This window comes from Dendrobates tinctorius, unplaced genomic scaffold (genome assembly GCF_039654945.1).
Source record: "Dendrobates tinctorius isolate UK_male_01 unplaced genomic scaffold, ASM3965494v1 ptg000231l, whole genome shotgun sequence".
NCBI classification, from domain to species: domain Eukaryota; kingdom Metazoa; phylum Chordata; class Amphibia; order Anura; family Dendrobatidae; genus Dendrobates; species Dendrobates tinctorius.
Genome location: NW_027361898.1, coordinates 9,016,122 through 9,039,707, shown reverse-complemented (window position 1 = coordinate 9,039,707; position 23,586 = coordinate 9,016,122). Strand labels below are relative to the sequence as shown.

Sequence of the window (23,586 nt, the reverse complement as noted above, 5' to 3'; positions counted from 1 at the left end):
AGATTTATAACTTATACTAGCTGTACAGAAGATACCCAGGTTATACCAGCATGCTCCATATCACCAGATACAAGAAGATTTATAACTTATACTAGCTGTACAGAAGATACCCAGGTTATACCAGCATGCTCCATATCACTAGATCCAAGAAGATTTATAACATACCAGCTGTACAGAAGATACCCAGGTTATACCAACATGCTCCATATCACTAGATAGAAGAAGATTTATAACTTATACTAGCTGTACAGAAGATACCCAGGTTATACCAGCATGCTCCATATCACTAGATACAAGAAGATTTATAACATACCAGCTGTACAGAAGATACCCAGGTTATACCAGCATGCTCCATATCACTAGATACAAGAAGATTAATAACTCACACTAGCTGTACAGAAGATACCCAGGTTATACCAGCATGCTCCATATCACTAGATACAAGAATATTTATAACTTATGCCAGCTGTACAGAAGATACCCAGGTTATACCAGCATGCTCCATATCACTAGATACAAGAAGATTTATAACTCACACTAGCTGTACAGAAGACACCCAGGTTATACCAGCATGCTCCATATCACTAGATACAAGAAGATTTATAACTTATACCAGCTGTACAGAAGATACCCAGGTTATAACAACATGCTCCATATCACTAGATACAAGAAAATATATAACATACCAGCTGTACAGAAGATACCCAGGTTATACCAGCATGCTCCATATCACTAGATACAAGAAGATTTATAACATACCAACTATACAGAAGATACCCAGGTTATACCAACATGCTCCATATCACCAGATACAAGAAGATTTATAACTTATACCAGCTGTACAGAAGATACACAGGTTATACCAGCATGCTCCATATCACCAGATACAAGAAGATTTATAACTTATACCAGCTGTACAGAAGATACCCAGGTTATACCATGCTCCATATCACCAGATACAAGAAGATTTATAACTTATACCAGCTGTACAGAAGATACCCAGGTTATACCAGCATGCTCCATATCACCAGATACAAGAAGATTTATAACATACCAGCTATACAGAAGATACCCAGGTTATACCAGCATGCTTCATATCACCACTTAAAAAGATGAGAGGCGTCTGTAATTTACATCATAGGTAGACCTCAACTATGGGAGACAAACTGAGAAAAAAAATCCAGAAAATCACATTGTCTGTTTTTTTTTCATTTTATTTGCATATTATGGTGGAAAATAAGTATTTGGTCAGAAACAAGCAATCAAGAATTCTGGCTCTCACAGACCTGTAACTTCTTCTTTAAGAGTCTCCTCTTTCCTCCACTCATTACCTGTAGTAATGGCACCTGTTTAAACTTGTTATCAGTATAAAAAGACACCTGTGCACACCCTCAAATAGTCTGACTCCAAACTCCACTATGATGAAGACCAAAGAGCTGTCAAAGGACACCAGAAACAAAATTGTAGCCCTGCACCAGGCTGGGAAGACTGAATCTGCAATAGCCAACCAGCTTGGAGTGAAGAAATCAACTGTCGGAGCAATAATTAGAAAATGGAAGACATACAAGACCACTGATAATCTCCCTCGATCTGGTGCTCCACGCAAAATCCCACCCCGTGGGGTCAGAATGATCACAAGAACGGTGAGCAAAAATCCCAGAACCACGCGGGGGGACCTAGTGAATGAACTGCAGAGAGCTGGGACCAATGTAACAAGGCCTACCATAAGTAACACACTACGCCACCATGGACTCAGATCCTGCAGTGCCAGACGTGTCCCACTGCTTAAGCCTGTACATGTCCGGGCCCGTCTGAAGTTTGCTAGAGAGCATTTGGATGATCCAGAGGAGTTTGGGGAGAATGTCCTATGGTCTGATGAAACCAAACTGGAACTGTTTGGTAGAAACACAACTTGTCGTGTTTGGAGGAAAAAGAATACTGAGTTGCATCCATCAAACACCATACCTACTGTAAAGCATGGTGGTGGAAACATCATGCTTTGGGGCTGTTTCTCTGCAAAGGGGCCAGGACGACTGATCCGGGTACATGAAAGAATGAATGGGGCCATGTATCGTGAGATTTTGAGTGCAAACCTCCTTCCATCAGCAAGGGCATTGAAGATGAAACGTGGCTGGGTCTTTCAACATGACAATGATCCAAAGCACACCGCCAGGGCAACGAAGGAGTGGCTTCGTAAGAAGCATTTCAAGGTCCTGGAGTGGCCTAGCTAGTCTCCAGATCTCAACCCTATAGAAAACCTTTGGAGGGAGTTGAAAGTCCGTGTTGCCAAGCGAAAAGCCAAAAACATCACTGCTCTAGAGGAGATCTGCATGGAGGAATGGGCCAACATACCAACAACAGTGTGTGGCAACCTTGTGAAGACTTACAGAAAACGTTTGACCTCTGTCATTGCCAACAAAGGATATATCACAAAGTATTGAGATGAAGTTTTGTTTCTGACCAAATACTTATTTTCCACCATAATATGCAAATAAAATGAAAAAAAAACAGACAATGTGATTTTCTGGATTTTTTTTTCTCAGTTTGTCTCCCATAGTTGAGGTCTACCTATGATGTAAATTACAGATGCCTCTCATCTTTTTAAGTGGTGGAACTTGCACTATTGCTGACTGACTAAATACTTTTTTTCCCCACTGTAACTTATACCAGCTATACAGAAGATACCCAGGTTATACCAGCATGCTCCATATCACTAGATACAAGAAGATTTATAACTTATACCAGCTGTACAGAAGATTCCCAGGTTATGCCAGCGTGCTCCATATCACCAGATACAAGAAGATTTATAACATACCAGCTGTACAGAAGATACCCAGGTTATACCAGCATGCTTCATATCACCAGATACAAGAAGATTTATAACTTATACTAGCTGTACAGAAAATACCAAGGTTATACCAGCATGCTCCATATCACCAGATACAAGAAGATTAATAACTTATACCAGCTGTACAGAAGATACCCAGGTTATACCACCATGCTCCATATCGCCAGATACAAGAAGATTTATAACTTATACCAGCTGTACAGAAGATACCCAAGTTATACCAGCATGCTCCATATCACTAGATACAAGAAGATTTATAACTTATACTAGCTGTACAGAAGATACCCAGGTTATACCACCATGCTCCATATCGCCAGATAAAAGAAGATTTATAACTTATACCAGCTGTACAGAAGATACCCAGGTTATACCAGCATGCTCCATATCACCAGATACAAGAAGATTTATAACTTATACTAGCTGTACAGAAAATACCAAGGTTATACCAGCATGCTCCATATCACCAGATACAAGAAGATTTATAACTTATACCAGCTGTACAGAAGATACCCAGGTTATACCAGCATGCTCCATATCACTAGATACAAGAAGATTTATAACTTATACCAGCTGTACAGAAGATGCCCAGGTTATATCAGCATGCTCCATATCACCAGATACAAGAAGATTTATAACTTATACCAGCTGTACAGAAGATACCCAGGTTATACCAGCATGCTCCATATCACCAGATACAAGAAGATTTATAACTTATACTAGCTGTACAGAAAATACCAAGGTTATACCAGCATGCTCCATATCACCAGATACAAGAAGATTTATAACTTATACCAGCTGTACAGAAGATACCCAGATTATACCACCATGCTCCATATCACCTGATACAAGAAGATTTATAACTTATACCAGCTGTACAGAAGATACCCAGGTTATACCAGCATGCTCCATATCACTAGATACAAGAAGATTTATAACTTATACCAGCTGTACAGAAGATGCCCAGGTTATATCAGCATGCTCCATATCACCAGATACAAGAAGATTTATAACTTATACCAGCTGTACAGAAGATACCCAGGTTATACCAGCATGCTCCATATCACCAGATACAAGAAGATTTATAACTTATACTAGCTGTACAGAAGATGCCCAGGTTATACCAGCATGCTCCATATCACCAGATACAAGAAGATTTATAACTTATACTAGCTGTACAGAAGATACCCAGGTTATACCAGCATGCTCCATATCACTAGATACAAGAAGATTTATAACTTATACCAGCTGTACAGAAGATACCCAGGTTATACCAGCATGCTCCATATCACCAGATACAAGAAGATTTATAACTTATACTAGCTGTACAGAAGATGCCCAGGTTATACCAGCATGCTCCATATCACCAGATACAAGAAGATTTATAACTTATACTAGCTGTACAGAAGATACCCAGGTTATACCAGCATGCTCCATATCACCAGATACAAGAAGATTTATAACTTATACTAGCTGTACAGAAGATGCCCAGGTTATACCAGCATGCTCCATATCACCAGATACAAGAAGATTTATAACTTATACTAGCTGTACAGAAGATACCCAGGTTATACCAGCATGCTCCATATCACCAGATACAAGAAGATTTATAACTTATACTAGCTGTACAGAAGATACCCAGGTTATACCAGCATGCTCCATATCACTAGATCCAAGAAGATTTATAACATACCAGCTGTACAGAAGATACCCAGGTTATACCAACATGCTCCATATCACTAGATAGAAGAAGATTTATAACTTATACTAGCTGTACAGAAGATACCCAGGTTATACCAGCATGCTCCATATCACTAGATACAAGAAGATTTATAACATACCAGCTGTACAGAAGATACCCAGGTTATACCAGCATGCTCCATATCACTAGATACAAGAAGATTAATAACTCACACTAGCTGTACAGAAGATACCCAGGTTATACCAGCATGCTCCATATCACTAGATACAAGAAGATTTATAACTTATGCCAGCTGTACAGAAGATACCCAGGTTATACCAGCATGCTCCATATCACTAGATACAAGAAGATTTATAACTCACACTAGCTGTACAGAAGACACCCAGGTTATACCAGCATGCTCCATATCACTAGATACAAGAAGATTTATAACTTATACCAGCTGTACAGAAGATACCCAGGTTATAACAACATGCTCCATATCACTAGATACAAGAAAATATATAACATACCAGCTGTACAGAAGATACCCAGGTTATACCAGCATGCTCCATATCACTAGATACAAGAAGATTTATAACATACCAACTATACAGAAGATACCCAGGTTATACCAACATGCTCCATATCACCAGATACAAGAAGATTTATAACTTATACCAGCTGTACAGAAGATACACAGGTTATACCAGCATGCTCCATATCACCAGATACAAGAAGATTTATAACTTATACCAGCTGTACAGAAGATACCCAGGTTATACCATGCTCCATATCACCAGATACAAGAAGATTTATAACTTATACCAGCTGTACAGAAGATACCCAGGTTATACCAGCATGCTCCATATCACCAGATACAAGAAGATTTATAACATACCAGCTATACAGAAGATACCCAGGTTATACCAGCATGCTTCATATCACCACTTAAAAAGATGAGAGGCGTCTGTAATTTACATCATAGGTAGACCTCAACTATGGGAGACAAACTGAGAAAAAAAATCCAGAAAATCACATTGTCTGTTTTTTTTTCATTTTATTTGCATATTATGGTGGAAAATAAGTATTTGGTCAGAAACAAGCAATCAAGAATTCTGGCTCTCACAGACCTGTAACTTCTTCTTTAAGAGTCTCCTCTTTCCTCCACTCATTACCTGTAGTAATGGCACCTGTTTAAACTTGTTATCAGTATAAAAAGACACCTGTGCACACCCTCAAATAGTCTGACTCCAAACTCCACTATGATGAAGACCAAAGAGCTGTCAAAGGACACCAGAAACAAAATTGTAGCCCTGCACCAGGCTGGGAAGACTGAATCTGCAATAGCCAACCAGCTTGGAGTGAAGAAATCAACTGTCGGAGCAATAATTAGAAAATGGAAGACATACAAGACCACTGATAATCTCCCTCGATCTGGTGCTCCACGCAAAATCCCACCCCGTGGGGTCAGAATGATCACAAGAACGGTGAGCAAAAATCCCAGAACCACGCGGGGGGACCTAGTGAATGAACTGCAGAGAGCTGGGACCAATGTAACAAGGCCTACCATAAGTAACACACTACGCCACCATGGACTCAGATCCTGCAGTGCCAGACGTGTCCCACTGCTTAAGCCTGTACATGTCCGGGCCCGTCTGAAGTTTGCTAGAGAGCATTTGGATGATCCAGAGGAGTTTGGGGAGAATGTCCTATGGTCTGATGAAACCAAACTGGAACTGTTTGGTAGAAACACAACTTGTCGTGTTTGGAGGAAAAAGAATACTGAGTTGCATCCATCAAACACCATACCTACTGTAAAGCATGGTGGTGGAAACATCATGCTTTGGGGCTGTTTCTCTGCAAAGGGGCCAGGACGACTGATCCGGGTACATGAAAGAATGAATGGGGCCATGTATCGTGAGATTTTGAGTGCAAACCTCCTTCCATCAGCAAGGGCATTGAAGATGAAACGTGGCTGGGTCTTTCAACATGACAATGATCCAAAGCACACCGCCAGGGCAACGAAGGAGTGGCTTCGTAAGAAGCATTTCAAGGTCCTGGAGTGGCCTAGCTAGTCTCCAGATCTCAACCCTATAGAAAACCTTTGGAGGGAGTTGAAAGTCCGTGTTGCCAAGCGAAAAGCCAAAAACATCACTGCTCTAGAGGAGATCTGCATGGAGGAATGGGCCAACATACCAACAACAGTGTGTGGCAACCTTGTGAAGACTTACAGAAAACGTTTGACCTCTGTCATTGCCAACAAAGGATATATCACAAAGTATTGAGATGAAGTTTTGTTTCTGACCAAATACTTATTTTCCACCATAATATGCAAATAAAATGAAAAAAAAACAGACAATGTGATTTTCTGGATTTTTTTTTCTCAGTTTGTCTCCCATAGTTGAGGTCTACCTATGATGTAAATTACAGATGCCTCTCATCTTTTTAAGTGGTGGAACTTGCACTATTGCTGACTGACTAAATACTTTTTTTCCCCACTGTAACTTATACCAGCTATACAGAAGATACCCAGGTTATACCAGCATGCTCCATATCACTAGATACAAGAAGATTTATAACTTATACCAGCTGTACAGAAGATTCCCAGGTTATGCCAGCGTGCTCCATATCACCAGATACAAGAAGATTTATAACATACCAGCTGTACAGAAGATACCCAGGTTATACCAGCATGCTCCATATCACCAGATACAAGAAGATTTATAACTTATACTAGCTGTACAGAAAATACCAAGGTTATACCAGCATGCTCCATATCACCAGATACAAGAAGATTTATAACTTATACCAGCTGTACAGAAGATACCCAGGTTATACCAGCATGCTCCATATCACTAGATACAAGAAGATTTATAACTTATACCAGCTGTACAGAAGATGCCCAGGTTATATCAGCATGCTCCATATCACCAGATACAAGAAGATTTATAACTTATACCAGCTGTACAGAAGATACCCAGGTTATACCAGCATGCTCCATATCACCAGATACAAGAAGATTTATAACTTATACTAGCTGTACAGAAGATGCCCAGGTTATACCAGCATGCTCCATATCACCAGATACAAGAAGATTTATAACTTATACTAGCTGTACAGAAGATACCCAGGTTATACCAGCATGCTCCATATCACTAGATCCAAGAAGATTTATAACTTATACCAGCTGTACAGAAGATGCCCAGGTTATACCAACATGCTCCATATCACTAGATACAAGAAAATATATAACATACCAGCTGTACAGAAGATACCCAGGTTATACCAACATGCTCCATATAACTAGATACAAGAAGATTTATTACTTATACTAGCTGTACAGAAGATTCCCAGGTTATACCACCATGCTCCATATCACTAGATACAAGAAGACTTATAACATACCAGCTGTACAGAAGATACCCAGGTTATACCAGCATGCTCCATATCACTAGATAGAAGAAGATTTATAACTTATACTAGCTGTACAGAAGATACCCAGGTTATACCAGCATGCTCCATATCACTAGATACAAGAAGATTTATAACATACCAGCTGTACAGAAGATACCCAGGTTATACCAGCATGCTCCATATCACCAGATACAAGAAGATTTATAACATACCAGCTGTACAGAAGATACCCAGGTTATACCAGCATGCTTCATATCACCAGATACAAGAAGATTTATAACTTATACTAGCTGTACAGAAAATACCAAGGTTATACCAGCATGCTCCATATCACCAGATACAAGAAGATTAATAACTTATACCAGCTGTACAGAAGATACCCAGATTATACCACCATGCTCCATATCACCTGATACAAGAAGATTTATAACTTATACCAGCTGTACAGAAGATACCCAGGTTATACCAGCATGCTCCATATCACTAGATACAAGAAGATTTATAACTTACACCAGCTGTACAGAAGATGCCCAGGTTATATCAGCATGCTCCATATCACCAGATACAAGAAGATTTATAACTTATACCAGCTGTACAGAAGATACCCAGGTTATACCAGCATGCTCCATATCACCAGATACAAGAAGATTTATAACTTATACTAGCTGTACAGAAGATGCCCAGGTTATACCAGCATGCTCCATATCACCAGATACAAGAAGATTTATAACTTATACTAGCTGTACAGAAGATACCCAGGTTATACCAGCATGCTCCATATCACCAGATACAAGAAGATTTATAACTTATACTAGCTGTACAGAAGATACCCAGGTTATACCAGCATGCTCCATATCACTAGATCCAAGAAGATTTATAACATACCAGCTGTACAGAAGATACCCAGGTTATACCAACATGCTCCATATCACTAGATAGAAGAAGATTTATAACTTATACTAGCTGTACAGAAGATACCCAGGTTATACCAGCATGCTCCATATCACTAGATACAAGAAGATTAATAACTCACACTAGCTGTACAGAAGATACCCAGGTTATACCAGCATGCTCCATATCACTAGATACAAGAAGATTTATAACTTATGCCAGCTGTACAGAAGATACCCAGGTTATACCAGCATGCTCCATATCACTAGATACAAGAAGATTTATAACTCACACTAGCTGTACAGAAGACACCCAGGTTATACCAGCATGCTCCATATCACTAGATACAAGAAGATTTATAACTTATACCAGCTGTACAGAAGATACCCAGGTTATAACAACATGCTCCATATCACTAGATACAAGAAAATATATAACATACCAGCTGTACAGAAGATACCCAGGTTATACCAGCATGCTCCATATCACTAGATACAAGAAGATATATAACTTATACTACCTGTACAGAAGATACATAGGTTATACCAGCATGCTCCATATCACTAGATACAGGAAGATTTATAATATACCAGCTGTTCAGAAGATACCCAGGTTATACCAGCATGCTCTATATCACGAGATACAAGAAGATATATAACTTATATCAACTGTACAGAAGATACCTAGCTTGCACCAGCATGCTCCATATCACCAGATACAAGAAGATATATAACTTATACTAGCTGTACACAAGATACCCTGGTTATACCAGCATGCTACATATCACTATATACAGTAGGATGTATGACTTATACAAGCTGTACACATATAATTATATTCAGAAGATACTCAGGTTATACCAGCTGAAACCAACTGTACATGTATAATTATATACAGGCAATGCCCATGTTATGCCAGCTGTACATAATTATATACAAAAGATACCCAAGTTATAACAGCTGTGCATGTATAATTATGTATACAATATACCCAGGTTATACCTGCTGTACATATATAATTAAATGAAGGAGATGCCCAGGTTATACCAGCTTTATATATATATAATTATATACAGGAGACGCTCAGGTTTATGTATACCAACTGTACGTGTATAATTATATACAGAAGATACCCAAGGTCATCCACCTGTGTGCAATCTAAGTGTCACATGTCTGTCAGTATATGCACTTTACCTTTTCTGAAAGGCCACAGAGGCTGCAACACTATTAAGCACTAACACCATGAAGACCTAGGAGATCTCAAAATAAGTCAAGGACAGAGTTGTTGAGAAATACAAGTCAGGGTTGGGTTACAAAAAAAATCCCAATCTCTGATCCCCCGGAGCACCATCATATCCATTACCATTAAACCAGTCAAGAGAGTGCTGACCACCAAAACTCTCAGCCCGGGCAAGGTGGGCATTAATCAGAGAGGCAGCACAGAGACCAAAGGTAACCCTGAAGGAACTGCAGAGTTCCCAAGGAAAAACTGGAGTATCTGTTGATATGACCACAATAAGCCATACACTCCATAAAGGTGGCCTATGTGCAAGAGTGGGCAGAAAACCCCTTTACTTACACACAAAAAATGTAAGGCATGTTTTGAGCTTGCCAAAAGACATGTGTGAGACTCATCAAATGTTTGGAGAAAGGTGCTTTGGTCAGATGAGACCAAAATTGAACTTTTTGGCTACAAAGGTTAACTTTATGTCTGGCGCCAAACCAACACAGTTCATCACCCAAAGAACACCATCCCCACAGTGAAAAGTGGTGGCAGCATCATGCTGTGGGGATGTTTTCCTGGAGCAGGGACAAGGAAAATGGTCCGAGTTGAGGGGAGGATGAATGGTGCAAAATACAGGGATATTCTTGAGCAAAACCTGTTTCAGTCTGTCAGTGATTTGAGACTGGGATAGAGGTTCACCCTCCAACAAGACAATGGCCAAATGAATACTGATACAGCAACACTAGAGTGGCTTAAGGGGAAACGTTTAAATCTTCTGGAATGGCCTAGTCAAAGCCCAGACCTTAATCCAATTGAGAATCTGTGATCAGACTTTGGCCACATGCACACATTCAGTATTTGGTGAATTTTTTACCCCAGTATTTGTTTTCAAACAATTAGATTTTTAGTAAAATAACAGGATGGGAAAGGGGAGGGAAGTAAAGGGAAAAAAAGGGAATAATAAGGGAAGGCAAAGGGTTAAGGGGATAAGGGGATAAAAAATAGAGAACTCAAGTCTAATTTGACCATACCTTACTAGTACATGAATATACAAGATTAAGTTTTCGTAACCGCGTGCACAATGTATATATTTAAGTCAAGCTAGCAAATTCAAACCACACCAAATAGAATTAAGCATTGCAAAATTTAGTATTCCATACCTTCCATTTGTTGGAGTATCTGCTTATTCCGTCATTTACAAATGCAAATTTCTTTTCTATAGAGCTGTGCTGATGGATCCTATCTAGAACTTCAGAAAATAATGGTGGGTCGGGTTTTTTCCACCAAAAAGCAATTAAATTCTTAGTTACTAGAAAAATATGAATGATAACGAATTTAACAGACGGATCAACTAGTTCCAAATCAAGAGACAGCAAAGCTCTTTGAGATGTAATTTTGAAATTTTGGTAAAAGGAATTAATATGCAGTGACACTCTGTTACCCCAGTATTTGTAAGCCAAAACCCGGAGTGGGTGATAAATGCAGAAGGGGCACAAATGTTTCTATTATGCTTTTCCCCTCTCCGTTCCATTCCTGGGTTTGGCTTACAAATACTGGGGTAGAAAACTCACCAAATACTGAATGTGTGCATGTGGCCTTAAAGATTGCTGTTCACCAGAGGAAACGATCTAATTTGAAGGAGATGGAACAGTTTTGCCTTGATGAATGGACAAAAATCCGAGTGGCAAAATGTGGAAAGCTCATAGAGACTCATCCAAAAAGAACTGCGGCTGTAATTGACACAAAAGGAGGCTCTACAAAGTACTGACGTTAGCTGGGGGGAGGGAAGGGGAAATAGTTATGCACAGTGAAGTTTTCATTTATTTTCTTTTGCTCTCTTTGTGGTTTGCTTGACAATAAGAAGAAAACCAAATTGTCACAGTTACAGGCATGAACTGATGCAAACCCTCAAAAAAACATAAAAAGAAGAAACAGTGAAATTCCAGGTTGTGATGTAGCAAAACACAAAAAATCCCAAGGGGAGGTGGGTGTGGGTGTGGGTGGTGGGGTGAATACTTTCTCAAGCCACGGTATATCATTATATACTAGAGATGCCCAGGTTATACCAGCTGCACATATAGAGTTATATAGAGATGATGCCTAGGTAATACCAGCATGGTGCTTATATCATTGTATAGCAGGATGTGTATTTTGTATTGTTTATTATTGCAGCAGTCAGGAGGCATTTTTTTCTATATAAAATTGATTAATCTTTTTCCAGCTACATGGTAACACCTCCATTCGTCCCAACCAAACAACACAGACTTGTAAATAGGTCACAATATGAGGTGCTCCCAGGCACGTGCAAATTCACCACGTGTAGGAGAAATACCTGCCCTGGAATCTCAGAGATTTCAGTGGATTGATTACGACATATACATGGATACATTTTACAGCTACAAGTATCGGAATGCGGACATGGTTTATAAGACTTAGGCCTCTTTCACACTTCCGTTTTTGACCATCAGTCAAAATCCGCCAGTTTTTGAAAAAAAACGGATCCACCATTTTTTTTTGGCGGATCCTTTTTTTCCCCATTGAGTTGCATTACCGGCGGATCTTGACGGATGGCCATCCGTTGGATCCGTTTTTTTGCGGATCCGCCAAAATGTTTGCGTCCGCCGGCATGCCTGTCTCTCTCTCTCTCTCGGACTGCGGTTCCTTTAAAATTCTGCATTGAACGGATCCCTCAAAACAACGGTCCAGTGGCATCCGTTTGCATCAGTTACAAACGGATCCGCTTTCCGCCATTTTGGCGGGTTTTAACTGACTACAAAAAATGGAAGTGTGAAAGAGGCTTTAGTGCTCATACTCATCTGCGTTTAAACCGGACGGGCGCAATCCAATAAAAAAATTGGATTGCACGCTGACCAATGTTATTCAAGTTAGTGATGACCTGCAATTTTTTTTCTCAGCTGGAATCTGGATCAGAAAAAAAACGGCAGCATGCTGCGAGTGGCCGCGTATATCGGATGAGATTCACCAATGCAAGTCAATGGGGGCGAGAAAAAAAACGGATGGCACACAGACCATCCACATGCTGTCCAATTTTTACAGATACATTATCATTCTGTAGCATAGAACACTGTAAATGATTGTAGAATAGTGGTTGCAGAGAAAAAAATGCATTGATTACGCATGTCATACAGTGGTCATACGATGTGACCATGTGAGAAAAATCGCATTATACTCGCATGACACTCGTCCTGTTTTTCTGGATCAACATCGGATCGATTTTATTTACGCAGATGATTATGAGCTCTTGAAGGGGTTATCCATGTGTTGTGTCTCGTCAGATCAGCTTCATTGATGTAATGGGTTAAGCTGCAATATCACATATAACCTGTGAACAGGTGTGGCACTGTTTTGAGGAATAAATCAGTCTTGCCTTTCTAATCATAGGCAACACGTTTAATAGTCAATTGCAAGTTTGCTTTTCTTTTTTTTTTTTAAATCTAAAAAGAAAAATGGATTGAGAGGACGCCATGAAAATTGTTTTATATTTGAGTTCACAGCTTCTAAGCAGACTGTGTGTCTCCATGGTAACAAACAACAAAAAAAACTGCTGTGTTTATGGCCGGTTTCACACGTCCTGATATTTCCGGTACCGTGTGATCTGTGCTGTTGCTCAAAAAAACACATGTCAGTGTGTTTTGCACATGGTCCGTGAAAACACGCTGACACGTACATAGACCCATTCATTTGAATGGGTCTACAAGAGTCAGTGTCTCCAGTACGTGAGAAAACTGTCACCATACATATCGGAGACACTGACGTGTGCAACTTCTGTGCATCTTAAGTGCTCGCTCTCACGTGCAATGAAATCGGACAAGTGGAATCCAATAAAAAATTGGATTGCACTCAACCCAATGTTTCTCTGTGGTGCAGCTCACATCTGCCGCATGCCGAGATTGCATCCAAGAGTTGGATTGCACGCACCCATAAAAGCCTTTGGGTGCGTGTGAAACATCGCAGTGCACTCAGATATCACCCGAGTGCAGTGCAATTTCCGCAGACGCCAGCAATGGAGGAGATGGGGAAATTACTTTCTCCGTCTCCTCCGTACCAGTGCTCCAATTCTCGCATGTGATCGGAGCACAGAGCACTGACACTCGGAGGAGAGAGCTTGTCCAGGGAGGTCCACACACAATACTTATTTACTGAAGCATCTTAAGAACTGATACAAATCCCTGCATCTGCCTCCTTCCTAGAAGCCATTAAGGTTTTTGTCCCCCGACAGCAGCTGTTTGCAAAATTTTCCTAGTACTTTTATCTCACTTGCAAATGCTGTCTTTGCTGGGTGGGTGTACTGAATCTGGTATTTCCATGGCTTATTTCTGAATTACGCAGCGTTAATCTCACTTCCTTCTGTTACTTCTTTGCAATATGCTAAGAATCAGGATACTAAATGTGGAAAGGCTCATTTTACTTTTCCAGGTTCAATCTGTTATGTAAAGTTGCTCAATTTTGTCACATACCCTGCATATTCCTTATGATTTTTCTTGACCGCTGCTTGCGGTCAGTGCATAGGAAATCGTAAATCTGTGCTAGCTATGTGACGATCGCACAAGTTCACGGCTCACTGTATATTATTATGAGGTGTGGAGCTGATCATCTGATGACCAGGACAGATTTTCAGCCTCTGGCAGAAAGTAATAAAGAGTTTCTCTAATTCCAGTAAGCAGAGATCTTAACCAAGTACCGTAAGTTAGAAAATTGCACAGTTGCTTGCAAAATTTAAGAATCAGCTGTACGGCCGCTGCAAATACTGCTGTGGGGTTTCTGGGTCAAACAGCTATTGTCATGGAATATCATGGGCAAGATTAACTAATTAATTATACACCAAGATCTTACCCAATATCCTGGTGCTGGTAATACCTTAAGCGGGAGTCACACATAGCAATCTCGCTAGCGAGATCGCTGCTGAGTCACAACTTTTGTGACGCAACAGCGATCTCACCAGCGAGATAGCTGTGTGTGACAGCAATCAGCGACCGGCCCCCCTGCCGGTATCGCTGATCGCTGCAAGAAACCTCTGGACATATTTTTCATCGCTGGTCTCTCGCTGGCCAGCACGCATCGCTGCGTGTGACAGGCGGGAGACCAGCAATCAGCTGGAAAAAATAATAAAAAAAATTAAAAATATTGTTATTCTCACCTTCCGACGTCCCGCGCAGCCATCCCACCTCTCTCCACGCTCCGGTCCCAGTGATCCTTTGCACGAATGACCGCGAGACGTCGCGCTGCCGCAAGACCGTGACATTCTCGCGGTCATTCTCGCAAAGGATCACTGGGACCGGAGCGTGGAGAGAGGTGGGATGGCTGCGCGGGACGTCGGAAGGTGAGAATAACAATATTTTTTATTTTAATTCTATTTTTTTACAGGGATATGGCATCAGCGCTAACGAACACAGCGATGCCGGGCGCTCGGCATCGCTGTGTTGATCGCTGGTGAAGCTGTTTGACAGCTCACCAGCGATCACATAGCGACTTACCAGCGATCCTGACACGTTGATATCGTTGTCGGGATCGCTGGTAAGTCGCTATGTGTGACTCCATCTTTAGGTTTACTCCACACTTGTGCACTTATCAGCCCCTGCAGGCAGGTATGACTGTTGCCCAAATATGGTGGTGAGTGTACAGTCATATCCTTAAAGCAGTTGTCTCACAAACAAAGTACATTTTAATCAATAGATCTTGGAATAATATGTTTCACAATTGGATGCATTCAAAAAATATTCCTGTGCTATGGTAATTTTATAAATGTGTCCCTGCTGTGTACTGTGTAATGGCTGTGTCCTTTCAGAACTGCTCCAGTTCATAGTCAGCACATACTACAACTCAAGGCCAGGTGGGGGAAGCATAAGTCAGTTATGATGAGTGTACATACAAAACAGTAGGGGCTCACGGCTGCTACTATTTAGGTAATACACTTCCCTGCCTGTTTTATCACAGAAATTAGTGTTTCTGCCTCATCTCCAGCCCTCTGAGCTCATCAAAAATCAAGTAGGGACATCTCAGCTGATATTGGAGCTCTTATATGACTGACTTGATTTATTGAAGAGAACCCTTCTAAGGAAAGGGAACTATACAAAGAAAATAAACCCTTTATGGGTATGTGCACATGTTGCGGATTCATCTGCAGATCAGCAGCGGATTTGGCCCTGTGGATCCGCAGTTTTCCATGCAGTGTACAGTACCATGTTATCCTATGGAAAACAAAAACCGCTGTGCACATGCTGCGGAAAAATCCTCGCGGAAGCGCAGCGGTTTTCCGTAGCATGTCAATTCTTTATGAGGATTCCGCAGCATTTTTACACCTATTCCATTATAGGAATCCTCAGGTGTAAAACGCAGGCGAAATCCGCACTAAATCCTCTAGAAATCCGCAGGAAATCCTCAGTAAATCCGCAGTTAAAATGCAAGCATTTTGACCTGCGGATTCTGCAGACGAATCCGCAACATGTGCACATACCGTAAGAAGTATCAAACCCAGTTTTAGGTCACTGGCAATTGTCCATCCCAGATGGAAACTAATGCTGGCTATTCACGTTAGATGGCCCTCAGCTGAAGGAAGCTTCTAATCGATTGTTTGGCTGATGGCCATCTCAGCTGACTCTCCCATACAGTGGAGCCCACGCACGGCCAAGTGCTCCTGTGTTCTCTATGTGAAAGCCGCTGACATGGCGGCTTATCTTTGGGAGAATAATGCAATCAGCAGTCCTACATTAGACATGCATGATCAACAGGCATCAGTCGGCGGTGCCCCTATACACATTAAACCGTGGGTCGAACCTGTTGATATCAGCTGGTTTAGCCCATACTACTCTAATGTGTATGGGGGCCCTAAAAATTGGGGGTGATATCAATAAACATCTGAGCAGTCAGTATAAACAGGGGACATTGTTACATTGATGTAATGTGACTTGAGGTTTCCCATCTTGTCCTGAGGTTTCCCATCTTGTCCAGTAGTCATAGTAGATGTAAAATTCACTTTGATGAATGATCCCCATATGAAAACATAACGTGAGTGAGGTATTTGGGAGCGGGTCAGACGTTATCGCAGATATTGTAAACAGCTCGAGTTTCATGGATGGATGATTAAAATGTCTTGGATAAAAACTCCAGCTAGTGAATGCACCCAGGTCTAAGGCTATGTGCCCATGTAGTTTTTAGGTTGTGCGGATTTTGTCGAAAAATCCGCAGGTAAATCCGCAGGACAAAAGTCCTGCGGTTTATCTGCGGATTAGCCTGCGGTTTTGCCCTGAGGTTTCACACCTCATAATGATGAGGTGTGAAACCGCAGCGGAAACCGCACAAAGAATTGACATGCTGCGGATTGTAACCCACAGCAAATCCGCGGGGAAAAATCTGCAGCATGTACACTGCGGGGTTTTTTTCCATAGGAAATAAAGGTACTGTACAACGCAGCAGAATCTGCTGCCAACCCGCAGAGCCAAAACCGCTGCGGATCCGCAGCAGAATCCGCAGCGTGTGCACATAGCCGAATGCTTCACAGACAGCGCAAGGAATGGGAAGCATTACAGAAATGCACTAATTGCACAGAGGATCCCTATACTAAAGGTGCTGTCACACTTAGCGATGCACCAGCGATCCTGACCAGCGATATAACGCGGTCAGGATCGCTGGTGCATCGCTAAGTGGTCGCTAGTGAGCTGCCACACAGGCAGATCTCACCAGTGAAATAGCAGCGGTCGGGGGTCGTTACAAAAACCAGTGACGTTATAGCAATATTGCTAGCGATATCGCTAAGTGTGACAGGCCCTTAAGTGCAATCGTTTCTGATTTAATTCACAGCAAACCTTAAAGGCCCTTTTACATTTAGCGATGCACCAGAGATCCCGACCATGATACTTCTCGGTCAGGATCGTTGGTGCATCGCTAAATGATCGCTGGTGAGCTGCCAAACAGGCAGATCTCACAGCGATGCAGTAGCGATACAGTGGACGATACTTACCTTTCAGATGCGGCGATCCTGACGACGTCCTCCCGCCCGCCTCCATACGTCGCTCGTCGGCGCCACAGGAAGCCCAGTAAGAAGCGCCCGACGAGAAATGGAGCCGGCCGATCTCGCGTGATCAGTGACAGACAGCGGGGGAGCCGGTCGGAGGTAAGTATCACACATAGCGATATACATAGCATCACAAAATCGGTGACGTTATAGCGATATTGCTAGCGATATCGCTATGTGCAAAACCCCCTTAAGAGATGTTATGAATTGCTTTATTAGTCAAATCACCCTTTACTCTGGGACCCCCTGGGGTTTATGGTTTTAGCCCTTATAATGAATATATATAATCTCCTACCTTTATCTCGTGCAGGATGGGATTAGACGCCAAGCAGATCGGCATCCTGGTGCTTTTGGCTGTATTGGTCGTATCTGTAATAATTGCCCTTATTTTGTCCTTGGTAAGAAGTGGTGAGGTCCCTGCTCCCCCTGGAACTAAGGTATTTACCCGTTGAGAATTATACAGCGATTCAATAAACCCATTCAAACTGTTTTTTTCTGCCGTGACTCCAGAACAGCCTCTGGTTACTCATAAAATCGTAGCTCATAAAATGAACGTTTTATGAGTCCAGCAATAGTTCTAGCTGGACTCATAAAATGCACATTTTAGCTTCAAAAGTATTATTCATTATTTGAGGAGAAAATGGTCAACAATAACTTCAGAATGCAGTGTGCCAATCTCTGCATTCCCTGTGAAATAGTACAAAAGAAGGCGAAAAAAAGGGAGAAGGTATCCAGAAGAAACCTAGCAGAGAAAGCAAGAGCAATGCCAATTTTAGATCACTCGACTTATGGCATTAAATGGCCACTGATCAGCTATTTGTTTAACTTAGTAACAAATTGAACTACTTTCATTTAAAAATCATGCTGATACTGTAGTTTTTAATATATTTCTAGATTCTAAAGAGCGTTTAATTACATATGTAAATGAGGGGGATTCAGTGCATCCTTGCCACGGCCAAGTACTTGGTGCAAAATTCTGCCCCCTCAATTACTATTCTCATCCTTTATGGTGATAAAAATACATAGCCCTTCGCAGACTGACACTGCAGGGTCCGGGTTGTCATCCCCCTCTCCTGTATGTAGTGGCCACTCACTGCACAGGATCACAAAGCAGTGGGAAGCCGATGGAGACAGTAGAGGTAAATGAGAACACGCTCAATGTCAGTGTGTGTGTGCACCCAAATCTCTCTCCTATGCATAGGGAGCACCTACCGCTGTGTGATCCTGTGTGCAGCTAGCAGGTAGTCTAAATCTGGCATTATTCTTCCGTATGCCCTTTTCTTTTCTTTTGTACTATCATCTTTGAACCCTTGTAAGGGAAATATTGAGATTGGTGTACTATGAATGTGCTTTTGAAAGGTTTTGTTGCTTTCAAACTGCGTTTTGGCACCTGTTCATTGGTCCTGTCAGGGTTTATGTCCGATCCAACGCAAGACGGGATTTAGGCGTTTCTGCTGACAGGACCATAGACTATAATGGTGCCGACAGAGTACACTATGTCATGTATCATTTTTCTGGCGCAAACGCCTACTGGAGGCGGGCAACCGGACACACTCTGTCGGCATCATTATAGTCTATTGTCCGTCAGAGCTTACGCCCGAAACCCAATTTGCTGGTGGATAAAACGCAAGCCGTTACAGGACCAACGAATGTGTGCTAAAACACAGCTTGAAAGCACCCTAATCAGACAATGTAAATCCAGCATAATAAATTGAACATTGACTAGAATTAAATTCACAAGAGATATAGAGCCGTTTGTCAAACATTTTATCTTTCGTGTCAAGAAGCCAATTCCAAAAATCTTTTACTAACGAGCAGGTCCTCCATATGGTTGGAGTAGGGATCCTTTTTGCTCAGCATTTCAAATTGCAGGGGCATTGGGTTTGCACACAGGCTCGGTAGCGTGGTGACTTTGTAATAAATGAAGGTTTCTTGATGCGTAAGCTGGTAAAACAGCAGAACTTATGTAGCCTAAGAAGTCAAGTAGCTTTCCGCCACTGAAGTGACACAGACATGGAGGAAACATCAGATTGTGATACAGATTCAACAGAGGTGACAATGACATTTACAATGTAAGTGAAAAGCAGACAGAAAGCCAAAGTTGTAAAGAGTTTAAAATAGTAGGAAGGGGGCCTATTATCCATAGAAGGCCACCATAAGTGGAAAGGGCTGTCAAGGGAAGTTCAGCCTTTAACATATGGATCCCCTATTGTTTTCCAGACCCTATAGTAAGGCTGTATTATGAAGCCGTAGTAATTATACAGAAAACATCTGTATTATCCTCCAGATTCTGCAATTCTGAAATCTCTCAGTATTCCCTACTGACGGGATGTCTGTACACAGCTTTTTCTAGTGACTTTGTGTCTTGTGCTCTTCTTTATACTTTACGGTAACCTGATGTTATAAGAATTATGGGTGCGTCTGATAACAAACTTTCTGAGTGTTTCCAATAACTAGCAGAATTATAAACGAAGCTCTGGAGTACTATACAAACTGTAAACGAGATTTAGTATAGGATAACTAATGTCTTATTGTGGACATGCCCTTTAAATGTCTGAAAGTACCCTTCCAGTATTATAGCTTGGGCATGTGGTATAGAGTCACTTGATATACGACATAATTGCAGATGTGTCAGGACAGTCAATATCAAAGTTCAAACAATATAAATAACCACAAAAAAAAAGAATCCTGTAATAAAGTTGAGGAAGTTCCTTTGGTTTACAACTATGATTAAGTTTTTGCCTGTGTAAATGGACTGTATGTAGTAAGGTGTCTCCAGGCCGTGGGAGCTTACCTAGCTCTCAGAAAGTCCTGTGCTTTTGAGGACATAGCACAAGAACTAATATTTATAAAGTTTTATAAGTGGGTTTCTGCAGAATTGCAAATTGCACATGGGGTATAGCACCTCCCAGAGATTAAACAGTCGCTGGAATCACGTAGCCCTGGCCTAAAAAGGTTGTGAATACAGTGATATTCTGATAATCCAGCATCACACGTGTTATCACCACCCATCACTATAATATTGATTGATTGCCTTCAGTGGTGCCGATAGTACACTGTACATATCGCTTGTGTCCTTTGCAGTATGGGATGGTGTTTGATGCCGGTTCGTCCCACACATCGCTTTTCATCTATCAATGGCCTACAGACAAGGAGAACGACACTGGGATTGTGAGCCAGACTCATGTGTGCGATGTGGATGGTGCGTATGATGGATTTTAAGTAATGTAAAAGTTTTACATGTTTGTTAATATCTAGGATTGAATCCTAAGGGAGTTGTAGCATCAGAGATCTGTCTGCTCCAGTAGATAGGTAAAAGGGGGTTTAATGATATTCATTTGCTGTCAGAACAGGACTAGCTACAAATCAGCTCATGGCTAGTCCTGTCCTGAGCTGACAAGAGGATCCAGTGATATCCAGGCAATACTCTATTATTGTTTGCTACAGTGCATCAGTTTGTAATCTAGTGTCTTGCTAAATAGTACCTTTTCCCATTGGTCACTACTTTAAATCACATATATCCAGAGCTGAGACCCTCAGAGACGTGTATGTTCCTATGCGTGTATGTTAGCAGCTCGTATTATAATGCTGTAATGTGATAAGCTGCTGACCTGAGATTTAGCGACCAGACATTTATGGCATTGCCATAGTTCGATGATGAGGTACCTACACCAATCACTAAAATATGTGATCCCCAATCCCTGTCCCTCCTGCTGAGAGTCCCATCCAGGCAATGAATGTATAGAGAAAACTAATAATTATGGCAAATCCATCCCTGGCTTGGCTAATTAAGGAATGGTGTAGACTAAGAAGCAGCAGTAGTATTAGATTCTCAGAAATTCCTTGTGTTCTCCTTAGACATGTTAAAAATAGAATTTTCTCATAAATAGAATTATACTAAATATATATATTATCTTTAAACCTTTCCACAATACATCAGCTCATGCCTCTAGTTTTCGTCTCATGCATCTTTGACTACATTCCAGGATCTGAGTCTTGTCCATCTGCTCTATGTAAGTCGCTGGGTCATCATTATTCTCATCACTCCCTGATCTCCTCCACTCTGATTCTGCCCCATATACACATCTGGATTTCCTAGAGACAATTCTCTGCAGTCTAGTAATAAAATGAGTAGACTTCCGCCCATTGACTGATGTAATAAACTCCATACGACCAGCTCTCTACATTCAACCTTCCATCTGCCTGGTGTGTTCTTCATATGTTTCTAATTTTTTCATTTAACGGAATTAGGTTGTATGGAAAATTCCCTTTAAAACGCCCTTTAGTAGTAGAGAAGTGTTTCCAGGGGCAGTCTATTTTAGTCATGTTAATAGCTGATCCCTACTCTGGGTGATTGCTGATGCCCATTGACTCAATGGTGGGCACCAAGTGGGGTCCTAAATGTAGTTTGATGATATATTCAAGCCTAGTAACAATATGACACTGGGTGAGAGTATGATAATGTATTTTAATGTATTGTGTTGCAGGTCCTGGTATCTCCAGTTATGCCAGTGACCCTCCTGGTGCTGGTAAGTCCCTGGTTCACTGCCTGGATGAAGCAATGTCCATTATACCTGCAGAAAAGCAGAAAGCGACCCCTACTTATCTTGGAGCCACAGCTGGGATGAGACTGCTCGAGTAAGGGGGTCTTATTATTTATTTTTTCTGAATGCTTGTCCTGGGGCTAATAAAGCGCCGACAGTACCTCTAAGCACAGTTTTGTGGTTGTCACTTCCGATTCCCCATATGGCCCGATGCCAGTGAGAGGAAATGATTCATTTTTCTATATCGCTCAATAGAAGAACATCAAAATACATTTTGCATTGTTGTAAATCCCACTTTACTACATCTATCAGCCCTCCAGTCGTATAGTGAGTAAGAGCAGAACTTCTTCCCCTGTACACAATCTTTCAGAGATTTTTAATTAAATAGTAGAAACTAAAATACTCATTTGGACGGAGGCCAACAGCGAGGCTGGCCCAATTCCCTATGCACCTCTCTGGGACCAGGGATAGACTTAAAGTCTGTGGGAATACAAGTTACACAGTGGTGCCAGATTACAGGAAATCTGTTTAACCCCTTTGTGACTTGTTTACCAGGGTGAGAGTGTAATAATGCTGTGTAGTTTATGGGATGTCATACCTGAGGAGTACTGCAGCAAACAATGTATGGCTTGTTCTAGCCTTTAGGTTTCTTCTCATTATGTCAGGTCTTTCTGCCTTTAATTAGTCATATAAAGTTTATACTTAGACTTATGCATTGTAATAATAGAATAATTTACCTTACATGGGCTCAGCTCCGTCTACCCAAGGCAAATAAAAAAAAAAAAAAACAGAGATCCGCCATCTAATTTCAGTAGAAAGACAGTATATTATTTATTCCCTACAGGAAGGGGCACTGTCCTCATGTGGGGGGTGGTTTGCCTCACCCCCCCCCCCCCCACATTCACACCCTAACACGCTACACCACCATTAACCTCCCACCCACACTGGAATT

General features: G+C 41.3%; 1 protein-coding gene across 5 annotated transcripts in view; it reads left to right on the top strand.

The window, feature by feature from the left end:
- LOC141059897 (ectonucleoside triphosphate diphosphohydrolase 8-like) overlaps positions 1 to 23,586 on the top strand; it is a 57,413-nt gene that overhangs the window by 7,219 nt on the left and 26,608 nt on the right. Inside the window, exons 1-4 of one of the 5 annotated variants that reach the window (XM_073556102.1) lie at positions 12,026 to 12,162; positions 18,401 to 18,527; positions 21,175 to 21,292; positions 22,578 to 22,728. In XM_073556102.1, the coding sequence (XP_073412203.1) occupies positions 12,152 to 12,162; positions 18,401 to 18,527; positions 21,175 to 21,292; positions 22,578 to 22,728 (407 nt within the window). In that variant the 5' untranslated portion in view covers positions 12,026 to 12,151. Of the gene's footprint in view, positions 1 to 12,025; positions 12,177 to 14,286; positions 14,359 to 18,400; positions 18,528 to 21,174; positions 21,293 to 22,577; positions 22,729 to 23,586 lie in introns of those variants that run through there. The other 4 variants (XM_073556098.1, XM_073556100.1, XM_073556101.1 and 1 more) reach the window with 4 other exon arrangements.